At 40.8% G+C, this 18,807-nt stretch overlaps 1 protein-coding gene across 2 annotated transcripts in view; it reads left to right on the forward strand.

Annotated features, from left to right (window-relative positions):
* The window catches only part of ptar1 (protein prenyltransferase alpha subunit repeat containing 1), a 30,465-nt gene extending 19,723 nt beyond the window's left edge, over positions 1 to 10,742 (forward strand). The window contains exons 6-8 of one of the 2 annotated variants that reach the window (XR_006378029.1): positions 4,081 to 4,439; positions 7,060 to 7,922; positions 8,183 to 10,742. Coding sequence is in view for 1 of the 2 variants with exons in the window: in XM_044196227.1 (XP_044052162.1) it covers positions 4,081 to 4,439; positions 7,060 to 7,444 (744 nt within the window). In the remaining variant the exon portion in view is untranslated. Of the gene's footprint in view, positions 1 to 4,080; positions 4,440 to 7,059 lie in introns of both variants that reach the window. The other variant, XM_044196227.1, reaches the window with a different exon arrangement.
* The last annotated feature ends 8,065 nt before the right edge of the window (positions 10,743 to 18,807 follow it).

Raw genomic sequence — 18,807 nt, forward strand, 5'->3', positions numbered from 1 at the left:
AAAGGGGGGGCTCCACATGCTTTTTTTAAAAAATTTATTTAAATGTTTTATTTTTATTTTTTTTTTTGCACTGAACACAGGACAGCTTTCCTTCTGTGGCCTTTTTCAGCCTTTCTGCATCTGGGTTTACAGCCACAGGGATGCAGATCTGTGTGGCTGGTCTGGATGGTGGGGCAAGTGTGTATGGTGTTGTGTCCGACAAATAGCCACAAAGTTCAGCAGAGAGGGTCTCCATGAACTTGTGAGTCATGGGTTGTTTCTGTTTCATCTGACACAGTTCTTTGTAAAGGATGTAGACTTTGTGGCTGCAGTGTCTATGAAGTGTAGAAATAAGTTTCTGTACCACCTTGTCTTATGGTGCACTGAATAATATTAGATCAGCTGGTCCGATAAATCTACACCGCCCATGTACTTATTGTATTCTGTCACTGAGGTTGGGATGGGGATATTTTGGGTCTTTCACTGTCAATCTCTCCCTTTCACACCACCTTATCGTTCCTCTGCTGTACGTTTTTGTTATTGCATTTACTTTTGTGGTCAGGGTTTCTCTCATGGTGTCCCTGTATGTGCCACATGCACGAACCTTCAAAGAAAGAAGCTCCTTGAAGCGCTTGTGCTGTGTAGACGTTAGCACAGTACAGGTGACAACCACTTCCGAGGTAAGTTTGATCTATCAAGCCCAAAACAGAGTCATATGAAAGTTCATGTCCAGATGTGAAGCAGGATTTGTCTGTATAGACAGAGAAATCACTGGTATAACCATTGCTGGAATCAGCCTACACAAAGAGTTTTATGCCAAACTTGGTGGGTTTATTTTTGATGTATGGACACATTCCAATTTCAGCTTTTGTGGCCACCATTCATTCATCTATTGAGAGGTGTTGACAGGGATGGTAAAATGACTTGCATGCATTCTGCAAATGGTCATATAATGGCCTGAGTATGTGCAATGGGTCATATCCATTGTGCCCTTTTTCTTGTTATTTACTGCATCTTCATCTGGATTACTCGTGTAGGTTCCATTCTATCACTTGGAAAGTGTTTCTGGCCATGACTGAGACCGGAGACATGTCGCTGAAAAATGAATTCTTTCTCCAGTACTGTGTTACTTGTGGCAGCTTTACAATTGCCATGTAAAACAAGACTCCCACAAATTTGAAGAAATCAGTGGGACTGATGTCACTCCACTTGAATTTCTTTCCTTTATCAGTGTCCTTTTTGGCCTATTTGTTTATATTGTCAAAGATGATCTTGATCATCAAAAAATGTTTTGAACAGCTCAAAGGGGCTGGCGCTGTCTAATATCCCAATGCATCTCGTTGTTCTGTCTGCCATCCAGTAGCAGAGTCTGTTGCTCCAGGTGGCACTGCGGCTGGTGTTCCACGTTTTTGGCTATGAGCGGATGTGGAAGGCGTTGGTGTTGCATGGCTGCAACCATGTCCATTTGTCTGCTAAGACTCTGACGTTGAAATGCTTGCTGAGACAGGACTCCTCCGTGGTGAAGAGAATGATGGTGGAGCAGAACAGGGCTGTCCACCTGAAGTGGAGGGTCCTGTGTTGTCGTCGTCATCATCTAAAATAAATAATATAACAATATTTATGATATTATTATAATATATTTATGGTTTATTTGATAGGGACAGATACAGTATACATAGCCTAGCTGTTTTCAGTTTGTCTATCTGATGCAAGTATCAGTGTTTATATACTTCATAAATATTGCGTTGCAAATTAGCATTAAAAAAAATTAAATTAAAAAAAGAAGCTGTCAGGAGCTGAGTCTCCATTGTCGTCATCACTGACACAGAATGTATCTTCAACAAACATAGCTAAGACTTGCTCCACTGTAAACCATCTTTCAGCCATTCTGCATTTATTTTATTACTTTCACTTTATTTTAGTATGTTTTATTTCTCTCAACGATCTCTCTCTGTCCTCTCTTCTATTCAAACACTGCCAGCAGTTCAGTCTAATTGGCAGAATTTTTTGTTTTTTACAGGATCTGGTCAGTGCAAACGTTTTATTTTTGGCAAAATTTTGAATAAAGTGATTTTCCGAATTCGACAATCATTTCAGTTTTTACAGCTTTTGGCTATGATAACGGTGTAATTTTGCCGACGTTTTAAAGAAAACAACATGCATTTCAAAACTGCCTGGGTCTGTGTACTAGAAGGCAGAAGACTGGCGGCATGCCATCTATCACAAAAGCTAAAGATACAAAAGATAAAAAAGGGCCTATAGAAATAACAGAGCATTTGTGTGAATTACAGCAACCCTACCACGCCGTGCATGTAACCTGGGCTGTTAAAAGTGAGAGGAGCCTGAAGGAGTGGTTTCAATGAGAGGGGAGAGGTCATCAGGTGTAAGCCATGACAGTGATAAAGAAGCAGTTTAGATATTGGGACAATTTGGAATAAATCGGAGGCGAGAATGGAATTATTGTGTGTGTGTAATGGTAATAAGTGTGTCAGAATTTACTGAATGAGATACTTTGTCTAACACCCAGACACTAAATTTGTCTCTAGACTGAGATATGATTCACTGGTAAAACAACTGAATGTGGGTTAGACAGTCCATGACCCATGAGTGGTAGACAGACTGTATAGAAGTAGACGTAGTCACCAAGACATCACCCATTGGTTTGTGGACTACCATTTTGAAGCCTCAAGATGGGCATTTTGGCCATCGCCATCTTGTTTTTTTGTTTTTTTGCAACCAGTGATAGGAAGTGACCATATTTGGAGGAGGGAGTGGAGCTGGGGAGCATAGCAAACACTAGGTTATCAGCTAGTGCTAGCTAGGTTAGAAAGGTGCATCCGTAATTCAAGTTAACTGGAAAAATGAACAGCCTACTCCTTAGTGTCTTTTAGTCAACCGAACGCTGAACAAGACATTTTTTGGCAACCAAAATGTTAATTAACTTTCATGAACTGAAATCACTGTGAAAGGGTCAAAGTTCTTAGACAAAAACCAAGACAGCACCCAAAAACAAATTCACGGCTACGTGAATGTACACATAGCATTGGATAAGCATTGCCTCTGTCCTGATTGACAGGTCGCCCTGGTAGTGACATGTCAATCACAACGTAGCCCTGCCCTAAAGCATACCCTGCTTTATCATCTATTTTACTCTAAATGGGACCATAATTTACAAAATGAACCTCATGCTGTTTTGAAGAAGATTTGAAACTAGCGACTGAGACCATAAACTCATTAAGAAACTCTTTACTGAGGTAATAAATCCAGTGAGAAGTTGGGTCATTTTCTCATAGACTTCTATACAATCAGAGTCAGAGTCGCCCCCTGCTGGTCATTAGAAAGAATGCGGCTTAAGGACATTGGCTTCACTTTTCAGCCCTGGAGGTTGCCGCTTGATGGTAGGGGATGAATATGGCCACATGTTGCAGAAATGTCTCTTGAAACAGGGACCCTCCCAGTGTATTTACGGTGGCAGTAAACATTATTTTGATTATGTGTGTGGATTACCTCATGGTGGCATAACACCAGCCTTGTGTTCTGCGTAGAGGTTTTTTTTAATCAATCTTTCTGAAAAGCTGAAACATGATATTGGACAATGCAATACAACTACTGTAGATATCCATGTACTTACAGCAAGTATAATTTTAGCTTTTAACTTTTGCAGCTTATATGACGTCTTGACTGTGCCAATGTCAGTTAATGGGAAAAATAAGTCATAATGCTGTCCTAGAATCTGTCAGGATATTTTGTGCATTAATTACATTCATGCACTATTACCTTATACCGTATTATTATCAGCAACTGGTAAACCCACGTTGTACTTCACACTTATTTTATTTTATACTTATACCCACTTGGTACTTAATTTATTTTCTGACCTGTATTATATTTTTTGCTAGTACTTCTATTTCTGTGTGCACTGACGTTAAGGTGAGCTGCTGTAACAAGAGTTTGCCCTCGGGGATCAATAAAGGATTTCTATTCTGAAGATAACCTGATAAATTGACATGACAATCTCCCAATTACGTGTTGTATTTCTTTTTTAATATTAGTCTTCTGTTCTTCACAAACACCTGTGCTCACTCCCATGTTTCCTCACAGGTTTTCCATGATGAGCTGTCCTCAATGCGCCTATGGGTGTCCATGCATGTGTCTGACCACAGTGGCTTCCACTACCGCCAGTTCCTGCTCAAGGAGCTGATCACTGAGCTCTCTCAGACTCCAGCTTTCACCACCACCACCAGTTCACCCCAGCACCGGTCCAGCACACTGCCCAGCAACAGTCCCCATCATCACAGCCACGCACGGGCTAACAGGGAGCTGTCAGGAGCAGAGGCGGCGGGTGAGGAAGAGAGGCAGCTCAGCTTCACCAAAATTCTTCAACTCTTACGCCAGGAGATGGAGCTGTGCTCAGACCTGATCCAGTCTTTCCCTGGACATGAGACACTCTGGAGTCACAGGTGAGGCCACGGAGCTGAACATAACACAAGATATTTGTCATTTTGCCGTGACTTATTATGAGACTACTGCTCAGAATAGAATATTTAAGTTAAATATTCTTTAACAGGACAAACATTTAACATATACATTGTCAACCAATTCTAGAAATGAACATTGAGAAAATAAAGAATAAATAAAAATAAAATTAATACCTAAATAAACATCAGTGTTGTTCACCATCAGTCAGTTGCTGAAGTAGCAGAAAATGCCATGGAAATACTGAAGTAAAAGTACCTCTAATTGTACTACAGTACAGTACTAAATGTACACCTGTTCTGATTCTGAACCAGTATTTCAATGGATTAAACTCCATTCAGAAAGGCTTTTTTCTTGCTAATCAAAACATGTCATCTGTAGCAATATTTTGCTGTTAATGTAACGGCCACTGACATTAACCAGGGGGGCCAGGGGGCTCTGTAATTCCCCCAAAAAGCATGCCAGATTTGGGATAAAGTTGCTTTGATCTTCAGATTTGGGGGGATCATTGCTCTCATCATATTTCAGTTTCTTTTGAGAGAGGTTGGCCAATAGAAAGTCAGCCATTTTGGATTTCCTGCATCAATATTAAATTAAAAACACATGTTTTTATAGCATGCTCAAAAAGTCATGAAACTTTTCACCCAGACTTGAACTGGTAAATACTTTAATTTGATGTCCCTTTTGGCCTTGTGGGTGGTATGTAGACTCTATAGCGTCCCCTAATGACTTTTAAGTCTCAAAATGGCTAGGGATAGCAGAAAATTCATGCAGCTTGGCACACGCATCAGAAGGGGTGTGTTTTGTTTTCTGGTATAGTCTGGGTCTTGGGTGTGACAAAATGGTTCGATAGCGCCCCCTACAAAATAAAAAAAAAAGCAGCCCCTGCGGTAAGTTTCAAATAGACAGTTGAAATTTGAGAGACAGATGTATCATCTATAAAAAAAAAAAAAAATTAAAAAAGCCTCTTGGAGCCATACCCTAAACCCAACAGGAAGTCAGCCATTTTGAATTTAACGTGCAATTTACAGGCTCTGTACTTTAACGAACTCCTAGAGATTGAATCAGATCGACTTCAGATTTGGGCAGTGTAATCTAAAGACTGTTGCGATGCTAAATTGCGAAGCTCTTGCAGTTTCATCAAATACGTTGGCAATGTGGCAAATTCCGTGTTCCAAAATTAGTAACAGTGCTGCCTTGTTCCCAAATTAGTAACTGTGCTACCTCAGCTCCACATTGTTAGGTGTAGGTGCATGTGCATGTTACCACACCACCACCAATGAGACAACGTAACTCAGCTGACTTTGTGTTAATCTTTGCGGAAGCCCCTTCTGCCATATGTAAATGTACATGATAGACATGTCCCGTGGTACACTGACTATTGTACTTATATAATATACTTTGGGTTTTGTGCCCTATAAATGCTGTTGAGATGCCTAATCCTAACCCCTGTCTAACTCTGGCAATGAATCACGTTACATTTAGGCTACTAATTAACCTACATTATGGGGCAGTCTACTCCTCCGAAAAAACATGTAGGTCTACCTCATTTTCATTCCTATTTGGAGCCAATCAACACAGCCTTTTTTTCTTTTTTAATCATTGCAATCTTTCAATCAAGATATGTTCCCTTACATTGCCAATAGAGGTAAGATCGTGCTTTGAGTGGAGTATCCCAGTATTTTTGTAATACCGTGATATAATATTGTCATTGTAAAAACTGATAAATTCTGTGATATAAATTTTAGGTCATATCGCCCACCCCTACAATGCATTTATTTCAGCTAATGAAGATAACTGTTTTGGCAAACTGCCTTCTTCAGGCACAGTAAGGTAGGTTTCCAGAGTAAAACTATTGCTGAAGAATGACACATCTGATCAGGCCTAAGGACCAAACCATAAGAGAAGTTAATTTTATCAGTCTCCCAAGCCTACAGTAAATGCATAAGCTGTTTTGTCCGGCTCAAAGTTTTGTTCATTGGTCACATTAAATCAATGTCTCACACCTTTGCAGTTAACCTTGGAATGTCCCAGGTGTGACAGTAGCTGTCAAGAGCTTTACATCAAGGTGGAATTTTTGTTTTGGGGTAAATACTAATATTATGGTTACTATGGGAAAGCCAAGACCTGTTAGGAATGTGTTTTTAAATGTGTTAATTTGCTGCTCCATATTCTTTGTCCTTAATGACAGGTAAACATCTCTAGTCAGAGATGAGATGTGATGGGACTTGTGTCCTCTTGCGCTTCCTCTTTAATCATGTTAAACTGATTGTTGTGAAACGTTTAGATGATAACATGAAACTTTAATGATCTCCCCAGGAAAATTGGTAATATGAATGCTAGTGCCATAATAGCCTTAGCTTTATTGTAAACTATATGGCCAAAAGTATGTGGACACCCACTATTACACCTATATGTGACTGTTGAATATGTCATTCCAAGACTGTGGAATAAAGGATTTTAGCCTAATCCATGAAACAGCCCCAGACCAAAAGTACACCACAGTATATGGATGATGTGCCCACATACTATACTTTTGGCCATATAGTGTATTTGTACAGTACATTTTAATAAGGTATGGATGTATGTTTCCACCCCTTCCAGGCGACACGTCTTATACTTGTGGCACCACTGGAGGAGGGAACACCAGCACCACTGCAGCAGCAATGGAGGCTGTGAGTCCGTCCACCTTAACGACAACAACCCAGCCCTGCCGAAGGTCAGTGCTCAAAGCTGTGCAGGCCGGGGGGAGAGTGTGAATGGACAGAGGCATGCTAGTGAAGCTATGGAGGTAGACGGGCCCTCCTTGCCAGACCCGCGTGACAGCAAGCGACTGAAGAGAGGCGTCCTGCTGCCCGGCCCCCTAGCCCTGCCCTCTGAGCACAGCTTTGTGAGCGGTATCCTGGACAGCTGCTGTAACCCCGAGCAGAGACATTTCGCCCTGGCATACAAGAAGTGGTTAGACACTGTCATTGGTCAGCAGCCTTGAGCGAGAGAGCAAAAGCCCATCCCTAGCCCCATCCTTTCTCAACAGTGAAGTTGCCTTTAGATACAGATTTAAGATCAGCTTGCCTACCTTTAGTGCTAACTTTAACTAATGGTACTTCAGATGCAGTGATGGGGCAACCTGGTGACTGTACTATCCTCCTGACAGTGAATAGAGAGGATGGGGTCTTAGAGTAAGGAAGTTTTGGCGCCACCCAGTCTGTTCTTCCTTGGAAACATCTGGATTCCCTTGAGCTTCATCTGAGCCAGTACCCCTTCAGAATGGAAATCTGCACACACAGAGCCTTTTGGCTCGCTATTTGTCTGTTAGTAGACTCTGTTCTTATTTCAGGTGTCTCAATGCCTCAGGTCAAATTTCCACATCTTTTTTTTTTATTGCCAGTTTTGCATTTCTGTTCAAATATTTCAGCAAAGATACTAAATGAAGCTGCCACAGGAGGAGGAACAATGTCTTTGCAGAGGTGAGAGCAGAGCAAAATTTACACTCAGTCTGACTCAGTATGGAATGCCAAAGTAGCCAATATTATATAAATAAATGACATTATGAAATTAATAATCATATGAATATAGTAAAATATATAAATGACCCAATAAAAGTGACATAATTTAATAATTTGTTAAAACTTATAATGTTATGTCATCATTCTTTTCATAGTAACAGTTTTATTGGAGTTCAGTTTTTTTTTCAGATTTCTTCTCTTTTCTTGTCTGTTTTCTCCAGTGATTGGCTGAAAGCTGAGGGGGTAGGAAGTGGTGGCAACAATTAAGTCGTGAAAAGTGACAGTGTGGAGGATTTAGTGGCATCTAGCTATGAAATTGCAGTTTGCAACCATTTGAATACCGCTCGCCTCACCCTCCCCTTCCAAGCATGTAGGAGAAACTACTCAAAAGAAACTCACAAAAAACACGAGAGGCCCTCTCTAGAGCCAGTGATTGGTTTGTCCGTTCTGGGCTACTGTAGAAACATGGCGGCGCAACATGGCGGCCTCCGTGGAAAGGGGCCCCAAATGGCTTATTGTAAGGTAATGAAAACACAACGATTTCAGGCGATTATACACTAATTCAATGTTTTAACCCTGATTCAACCATGTAAAACACTTTGTAACTTTCATTTTGAAAAGCGCTGTATAAAAAAAGTTTTGATTCTACAGTAATGAAAACATAAAATATAAAGAATATTATATTCCATTTGTGCAAACAGCTCCTTAAGTATGTCAGTGGGGAAAAATACCATTGAGAAATAAAATAAAAAAAAAACAAACATTTTAGTTATATAGCTATAATGTGGGTGAAATTAATTTCACTACAAATTGTTACTATACAAGTGGGGATGTATCATTTCACGGTGAGTTTTTAATAATTTACACTTTATGTTTGTTACATAAAATCTCTTAATTTTACTTAATTTTTTTTTTTTAAGTATTTGCCCTTTTGGAGTTAATTCAACCTTTAGTATAGAACAGAATGATAGTGGCTCTGATTAAATGTCTTTTTGTCAAAATTCGAAGACCTTTTTTCTGCTTCACGTTCACTCTTTAGATGAATGTGTTGAACTTCACTCAGCCCTCACTTGTTGCATTGGCAGGTTTTAAGCACAGCCAGACTTTTGTTTTTCTTTGAGGTTCCTTAGATTTCCATTCTGAGGGTGGTACCATTTATTAACCATGTCATTTTCTCTTTGTCTTTTCTTCTGTTGGGCCTTGTTTTCTTCTCCTCATTGATTTCTACCCTCTAATTGTATTGGTGAATATAGTCAGTAAGTCCTAACTATGTAGCTAAGTTACAGTAGCTTGTAACAGAAAGTCAAAAAGCTAGTCGTTGGCAAAAAAAGTTGTTTGCTGTATGAAAAGTTAGTCATAACTAACTTGCAAGTCTTGCATTCTGCCAACCTGAAGCATTGAATATTTAAGCAGAGAAATGTTAGCTTTACCAGTTCAGACTTTGAAGGATAGAGTGCTAGGGAAGTGACTTTTCCCAACATTCACTGGTGCTACATGTTGCCATTACTACAACTACTTTATCTGTTACAGGTATGTGCAACAGGTGAAAACTGAACAGCACTTTGGACCATTTGATTATAATAGGCAATCATTGTATTGTGGGGTAAACGGCAATATTCCAACTATTTTTTAAATATTGTCTGTTATTAACAGGTTAACAGTAGGCCTAGCTGCTTTATGTCACTACCTTGTATAAAAATACGTAACATCAAAAATATCAAAATCTACATTGTCTTTGTGTTAAGGAATAATTTATAGTATTACTTTAAAAGTTGTAACATGCTGTATCTGCACAGTTTATCCCCTCAATAATGTAGAAGGTGAAAATGATAGCTCCTCCCACTACATTGTCTCATCTATATTGATAAGGGAAGAATGGTATTCTTGAATTTGAATCCAACTAATCTGAAGTATTCCAGATAGCGCCTAGAAAATATAGTGGACTGCAGTTTGAATAGGATCCTCCTTTTTGTTGCCCAATGATGGGTTGTTGTAACTAGTTGTTCAGCTCTGTCAATGACAATATTGGCACACAAGTGAACAAATACATGAATTTACACATATGACGTTGTTCCATCAGTGTAGCCATGGACACATTTTCATTCACTATATGTACTATGTGGTCACATGCATCCCTGATCACATCTAAATGTGGCAGGAACTTTGGCGTTTGATGCAGTTTGGATGCCATCAAATCTGTATATAGAGGTTTGATTGGTATGCTGCATTTGGTTTCAGTGGCCACAGTGTGCACAGGCTGGCTAGCCAAAATTGCCTAGCTCCCCATTACATAGTCATCATGTGCTTAAATGTAACCCATACCATGTTGTACTTAGCTTCTCTTAGAAACTACAATATACGAGTTATGGAGTAAGATGCTTTATCACCTTAAATCACTGTGTACATGACCATAGATAATCTTGAAACTAGTATTTTTGATCCATGTATTCTTTAGGTTTGTTCATCAAGAATGGTTGCTTATCAGAACTGAATGGTGGGGGTATTTTAACATACTTGCAGATGTAGAACGCACACTTTGAATACAAGACTATCTATGCAGAAATGTTTTTTTTTTAAAAGGTTCAACAAGCTTTTAAAAAGAATAATGTAGCTTCTGTTTTTCTAATTTATTCCTCAGTTCACGTCAGTGGAGGGTATGTCTTAATGAATAATCCCTAGAATGTCATTTAATTTTCTATTTATTTATAGTTTGTCTTTTATCTTCACTTTCAGTGTTTTGTCATCTGCTTACCAAGAAAATAAAGCTCATCAAAGGATAAAGGTGTGTGTGTGTGTGTGTGTGTGTGTGTGTGTGTGTGTGTACTACTGCACCGATGCATGAGACTTTAACAAAGCCTAAGAATTGAAGACTTGAGTTGTCTGTCAATTTCTGTAATTTTCCAAAACGATGTCATGTCCCACCCCCCCAAGATTTGCCTCCCATAGCACCAAAGAAGCAGAGAGAAGCTCCATAAACAGCAAGATAGCACCTGGGGGGGTCGCTAGCTAGCCAGCCACCCAGGGACGCTCCCAAAGACCGGTCTCATACACAAGACGCTGTTATTTCCCTGTTGACGGATGCTTTGTTAAAATATCACAACACAAATGTCAATTATAAAATTAACGGGAAACTGTGGTGTAATATTATCATCAATAGTAGTAGTAGTATTATTATTAAAACTGTGTCTGATACATAGTATTTTGCCAAGACAATTGGTAACCTCTAATAAATATAAAAATATAGGAATATTTGTTTATTTTATTGGTGAAATAGTGTGACATAAATATAATAGACATACAGACAATAAGAAAGCAGCTACAAAGATGAATGTGAAAGATTAGGTTAGTTTAAGTTGTGTATGTGTTGGTAATGTGTGTTTGTGCATGTTTGTTTGAGAGGCAGTGTATCCATGTTTAATAATCTTAGACAGGTTAGTGTGTAAAGTAAGGCATGTGTGGTGGGAGGAAAAGAAGGATGTAGTGGCAATGTTAGTGATAATATGATGTAACGACAATATCATTATAATAAGAGTATAATAGTCATTATATACAGTACAACATAATAGAATAATATTTATAATTAACATTACATTTATACAGCAATGAGAAGTAATACGGTATAAAGTAATAGTGCATGAACTGTCAAGTTAAGTGTAGCTTATTAAGTTTATAATGCGACGGAGGATATTGCACAGCAGTAATAGAGGTATGAATAAAGATCAATATCAATTAATAGGGAATTTTAAACTGAAAAGGGTATATTGCACAGGACTATTACACAATATTGCACAATTATTTCAAGTATGGCAGAGATGTAATTATCAATGTCCAGTTTAATGAGTTAGGGTCATACAGACTAACACTTAGAGGGAGGAGTTAAAGAGTTTGATGGCAACAGGCAGGAATGACTTCCTGTGGTGCTTTTTGGGGGGTTGAGTCTTCCGCTGAAGGTACTTTTTTGACCAGCACGTCATGGAGTGGGTGGGAGACACTTTCCAAGATGGCATGTAGTTTGGCCAGCATCCTCCTCTCTGACACCACCACCAGAGAGTCCAGCTCCACCCCCACAATGTCACTGGCCTTACAGATCAGTTTGTTGAGCCTGTTAGCGTCCGCTACCCTCAACCTGCTGCCCCAGCATGCAACAGCATACAGGATAGCACTGGCCACCACAGACTCATAAAACATCTTCAGCATTGTCCGGCAGATGTTGAAGGACCTCAGCCTCCTCAGAAAACAGAGGCGGCTCTGGCCCTTCCTGTAAAGAGTGTTCTTAGCCCAGTCCAATTTATTGTCCATGTGTACTCCCAGGTACTTGTAATCCTCTACAATGTCCACACTGACCCCCTGGATGGAAACCGGGGTCACTGGTGCCTTGGCCCTTCGTAGGTCTACAACTAGCTCCTTAGACTTTGCCACATTGAGTTACAGATGGTTCTGCTCACACCATGAGACAAAGTTCCCCACCACAGCCCTGTACTCAGTACACCCGACCACAGGTCGGTCGGGTCGGTCGGTCGATATACAGCCTGTCAACTACAAGTGATGCACGTTTTGTTGTTTTTTTCTGTTTTCTGTTAAGATTGGGTACATCGTAGAAAAGGTTTCAGTCGTAGTCATCTGGACACTGTTTTCAGAATCAAGACGTTTCGGCTCCCATCCGGAAGTCATTCTCAATTGTGAAAAAACCGAAACGTCTTGATTCTGAAAACAGTGTCCAGATGACTACGACTGAAACCTTTTTGGGAGCCGAAACGTCTTGATTCTGAAAACAGTGTCCAGATGACTACGACTGAAACCTTTTCTACGATAGAACACTCCTGGACGAATGAGGGACTACACCGTCTAAGATTGGGTACAGTATTTTCCGTCATTCCTTTATTTCTCGTGGGTATTGATCGTTCAGTCCGAATGTTGTGCCTTTAAGTTCCTTTCCTTTGCTTTTGACCTGTTCTTTTTGCTGAGAGTGCTCGAATTTTGCAATGATAGGTCAAGGTCCTTTTGTCTGATCATTTGTCGAGGCAGTGAATTCTGTGCAATGTGATGTTTTTGACAGTGTCGCACAGTAATTTCAAGTGAGATGTCATGAAATCTTTGATTAATGACTCTGGGTGGTCGGGTGATTTTTCCAGGATGCCTGAGAAGATGAAGTTGTCGCACATGGAACGGGTTTGTAGGTCCAGAATAGTTTCTTTCATCAGTTTATTTTCTTTAGTGACAGCATGCATTTGTTTGTTGAGTGATTTAACAGAGGTTTGTAATTCCTGGGTGGATTTTTGCAGTGTTATGATGTTGTTATGGGCAAATTCAAGGCTATTGCGAATGTCCTTTACTTCCATGTGTAGTTATACTAAAAGATCCAGTTTTTGTTTATGCTGGTCAGCAGATTAACCTCAATTTCCATGGTTTGTAGATCATCCGTGTCTGTTGAAGAGTCTTTCTTTTCCTTTTTGATGGGTTTCCTGAATCCGGTGGTAATAGTGGTCGATGAATGCTTCGAGATCTGGTAAGTCCTCCACTGTAAAGCTATTCTTTTTCGTGTTGGTAGTAGCAGATGGACTATGGATGTGATGTGATCCAAAATATAGTTTTATTCCTTAGAATATACTTAGTTTTAGCTGTCGTGTTTCTCAGCAATAGGGCGCCATCATGTTGGATCTCACCTCTGATCTCTGACTCTCATGAGACTTGCCTCACACTGTCATCCACCACTGAACCTGACACAAATTATGGGAATATGTATAATAGTTGTGATATTTAAAAATAATAATAATAATTTGTCAACAGGGAAATAAAAGCCTCTTATGTATGAGACCAGTCTCTTGAAAGAGCTCCAGCCAGCTCACAGCGGGGTCTGGCTGGCTTTTTACCTCATCTTCCACTGTGGCCATTCAGAACAGCTATAAACACTTTGATTGCCACGTGTTTGGACAACACGTTGAACGAACCTGTTCTTTTCGAGTATAACCCAGCACTTAGTATGGACTGGGTATTTAGAACGTGATTACCTATAGTAGGTGTAATATTATAAGGAAATAATGAGGTACATACTGTAAATATTGGTACAAAATTAAATGGTCTTTATTTGATGTACTCAGTAAATGCGTTGCAATTGTGTTTTGTGTTTTTCATAAACTCTGAGGTGTAAAATAAAAGCTGTGGAAATATGAAATCGCTTACTACTGCCATTCCTCTAGCGCCCCCCCACAGCAAAATAGCCTCCCAGCTATACAAGCCAGTAAGAATTTGCTCCGGTTTGGATGTAGAAACCGGATAACCAATAATCGTCGAGCAAAAAATTGTGTAACCCCGCCCCCTTACTGCCCGCTTCTTCCCAGGTGAGCTATTGAGACAGCGTAATTTTTTTCTCACCCGCTTTTCGCCAAGTCTCACCCTACTGTGCTGCGACTACCTAGTATTCGTTATTTCAATGTGTACCTGTAATTGGATGCTATCTGTGAGTGCGATCTTCATTATGACCACTACGCTAGCTTGGAAAATAGTGACATGGGGCCCCAAATATGATGAATTTACTCTTAATCAGAGTATTGGTGAGTAATGGGAAACGTTTCTGAAGGACTATGTTGACAGTTTCCCTGGTAAACACACTGACCTCGGGACCCAGTTCCAGGCTTTTACTTCCCTGTTGAAGGATGGTTTAAATGGCATTACTAGCATTTCACATTAATTATACTTCCAGTAGATGCAAAAAGCGGGACCAAAAACGTGAGCTGCCATGACTGAGTCCCTCACTCATTCAGTTTAGTCTCTCCCTGCTGCAGCCAGCTCACTGCGGGCGTGACTGGCCTGGCCTGGAGCTGGGTCTGGATGTCGGTGAACAAGTTAACTCATTCCAGACTTAACGTTTCCCATTACTCAACAACACTCTGATAAACAGTAAATTCATCATATTCGGTGCCCCGTGTCGCTATTTTCCTAGCTTATTTTTGTATTATTATTATTACATTATCTTCAACGTTAGTCATGCTTTGTACACTGAAAAAAAGACTTGCCAGCATCCAATCACAAGGACGTGTGCGTGTAACGAGTACTAGCCAATCACAGCACAGTAGGACAGGACTTGGCGGTAAAAAAAACACATTGAGACAAGTGCAAAGTGGGAGTGTAGCCATGTCGCTGAACACCGGCCATGAAAATTGCATTATTCCTGGCTGCAGTGCTTCAAAGAAATCACAGCACAGCACATCAATTCTTACAGTACATTTTACACTGGAGTGCATACAGAATCAAGAGCTATACAACGCTGGAGAATTAATATTGAAGAAAGGATCCATTCCAATGATCTGGGACCCTTCCCCAAGCATTGAAACGGTGAGTAAAAACATCTTAATAACGTAGATTACTGAGTTGATAATTTTGTTTTTGCTAAAAGTTAGCTGGCTATGGCTGCGAAGACGAGGCGAGACCACATGTCACTCACATTATTATGCAACTCTTATATTAACTGTATTTGTGGAAATGTATCACGTTAATTACTGTATTAACCTAGCCCTGTGAAAAAAGCAACCACTTTAGCACTTGACTGAACTTAGTACTCACTCTCCTACCCCAAAGCCCGCGCCCTGCCCTGAGCAGAAGATCTGACTCGGGCTGCACGACATCACTCACTCACTCACTCACCCAGTTCTATGTCAATGTGTGTTGGTCAGCCGGTCTCGTTCGTTACTGCTGGAGTTCGCTGCTCCACTAACGTTAGTCTTTGTGTGATGGCGTAGAAAGTATTCACAATGTACTTCAGGTTCGTCTCGCAAAGGTAATTAATAATAACTTTATTTATATAGCACCTTTCAAAAACAAAGTTACAATAAAAACATATAATAAAAACTAATAATCAATAATAACTCTTTTTTTTTTCAGAATCAGAAATACTTTATTGATCCCAGAGGGGAATCAAATAAGATCCAGGACTTAAGATATAAATATGATAAAATTATTTAAAGAATTGCAACAAATACCATCAGATTAAGAAAAAGCCATATGATATTGAGTCTTAAGAAGAGATTTAAATGAGCATATCGTAGAAAAGGTTTCAGTCGTAGTCATCTGGACACTGTTTTCAGAATCAAGACGTTTCGGCTCCCATCCGGAAGTCATTCTCAATTGTGAAAAAACCGAAACGTCTTGATTCTGAAAACAGTGTCCAGATGACTACGACTGAAACCTTTTTCTACGATAGAACACTCCTGGACGAATGAGGGACTATACCGTCTTAAATGAGGATACTGTGTTTGCCTGCTTGAGATCTCCAGGCAGGGAGTTCCACAGCTGAGGGGCCCAGACAGCAAAAGCCCGGTCACCTTTAGTGACAAGTGCAGATTTTGGAACCATAAGTAGGGCCCTGCCGAAAGATTTCAAGCAGCAATCAGGCTCATAGGGAGTTAGCAAATCACAGATATAGAAAGCAGCCTGACCATTCAAGCCTTAAAATCAATTCTAAAACTCACAGGTACCCAGTGAAGGGCAGCAATGATCGGTGTAATGTGGTCACTTCTCTTAGTATGTGTTAAAAGCATACATACAATTGAGTGTCATCCGCAATGGAAATCAATGTCATGACTACGCATGGTTTGGCCCAGTGGTAGCATGTATATGGTAAACAGGAGGGGACCCAAAATAGATCCTTGGGGGACCCCACAAAATAGAGGAGCATGAGAGGAGGAGTCATCTCCAAGCACCACAGAGAAGGACCTGTTCGACAGATAGGAGATTAACCAATCCTTAGCCACATCACTGATGCCAGCATAGGTCTTCAGACAGTAGATTAAGATATCATGGTCCACTGTGTCAAAGGCTGAGCTGAGGTCAAGGAGAATTAAAATGGAGTACAAGCCAGTCGGCTGCAAGCAGTAGGTCATTGGTGACCTTGACCAGAGCAGTCTCAGTGCTGTGTAGGGAGCGGAAACCAGATTGAAATTTTTCAAAGATTTTATTGTTACTCATAAAAGAAATCAGTTGAGTGCTCCTTCTCCCGTTTCTCCTCTCTCCTTCTGTCGCTTTCAGCAGGTATTTCTGCCTCCGGAGCTGCAGAGACTGGATCTGTGGTTGTGGGCCACCTGCTGCCCCTGTGTTCCTGCTCGACAACTGCTACTACAGTCGTTATTGGCTCTGTTACCAATACTGTCATTATTATTCCTATAGCTGTCATTCCTATTATTATTAATTTATTGATATTACCTCTACACTTACATTACTACTATTTAAAAAATTCTAAGTGGTATTTGCATTGTGCATAGTGACTAGTATGTATCTATAACCTGACTTAGACCTCTCTAAGGGCCCTACAATGTCCATGCCAATCCTGGAAAATGGGACATCAATTATTGGCATGGGCTGTAATGGGAACTGCCAGACTTTCTTGTGACTGGCCAACTGACAGGTTTTACAAAATTCTTGAACATCAGTGTACAAACCCAATACAGTCTAACTTTTTAACACTGCCCAGATGAGGTATGCTGTGGCCCAATGTCAAAACTTTCTCTATGTGGCACTACAAGCTGCTCAGTGTCTCCACCTTCTGGCTGATGGTATAACAACCCCTTCCGTAACCGATAACTCTCCCCTATTAAGGAAGAGGCTACGCCTGTGCTCATCCCATCTATCTCAGTGACCTTGCTAAAGGCAGTCTTGAGAGTGGTATCGTCCCTCTGTAGCTGGCTGAAGTCCCCAGGAACCTTCTCCTGATAACTGCTCTGGCTCTGAGGTCTGCGGCTGCCACTACCTTACTGTCCCCATTAACTCCTCCCTCCTTCTTTGCTGCCTACTCTTCTTAACCTTGCGATTAATATCCCTAGGGAGCTGTGCCTGGCCGAAGGGCAGCTGTTCTAACCAGTGTGAGTGGGTAGTGGGCTCCGGAGACTGGCTGGTAACTTTCCTGGCTTTTGCTCGGGTTACAACCATGTTAACTGGCTTACTCTCCTGCAGTAACCTGGGTAGGATAGGTATATCTTCCTAGCAGGACTGGGTGACTCAAACTATCCCAACCTCCAAAAAGTAGGACTGACCATGCACTTCAAGATATACACGTGCTGTTGGGTAAGGACGTTTATCAGCATGCACACACCAAACATCTACCTCCCCACTCCCAATCTGCCGCTACTAAACTAGGTAGGGCATGACTAAAGTCTGCGAGTCTAACAATGCAGTGGCAGGTGTGCCAGTAACAGAAACAGTGGCGGTCCTGTGGAGTGGGTCTGGGAACACAACACATAGTGTGAGCACCTATAACTTTTAAGGCTGGACATTCAGGCTTTATGTGACCTTCCTACCTCTGTTTTTTTTCCCTGCTGTACTCTCAGGAAATCTTACACCTACACCTCTGCTCTCCTCATTAGGATTTGGACCACCCCCACCAAACTCTACAGAGTTACCCGTGGGTGTGTTTGGCCAGTGGTTCTTGTCATGTCGGAAGACTTTTGGTCCCCTCCGCGTAGACATGAAGTCCTCCACGAGTTGAGGAGCTCTCTGGCCATTCTAAGGATAGTGTTCCTTCACCACACTCTCACTTCGGGCAACAGAGTGCAGATAAACTGCTCCAGGATCAGGACCTCTCCTACTTCTTCCACTGTCTTTTGTGCTGGTTTCACCCATTTCTTGTAGAGATATATAAGTAAATGGTAAAGCTCCCGGGGAGTCTCCCCCAGATGGATGTCTGGACTCCAGATCCTCTGATACATTATCATAGTCCCTTAACTCATTCACATCCATAGCATCATAGGCACTTCTGGCCTTACCAGTCAGATAGGGAACCAGCTGCACCACCCACTGTGCTCTGGGCCATATGTAAGCAGTGGCTAAACCTTCAAATGTTGTTAGATGTTGTTCAATA

The sequence above is a fragment of the Siniperca chuatsi genome, linkage group LG5, assembly GCF_020085105.1.
Source record: "Siniperca chuatsi isolate FFG_IHB_CAS linkage group LG5, ASM2008510v1, whole genome shotgun sequence".
NCBI lineage: Eukaryota > Metazoa > Chordata > Actinopteri > Centrarchiformes > Sinipercidae > Siniperca > Siniperca chuatsi.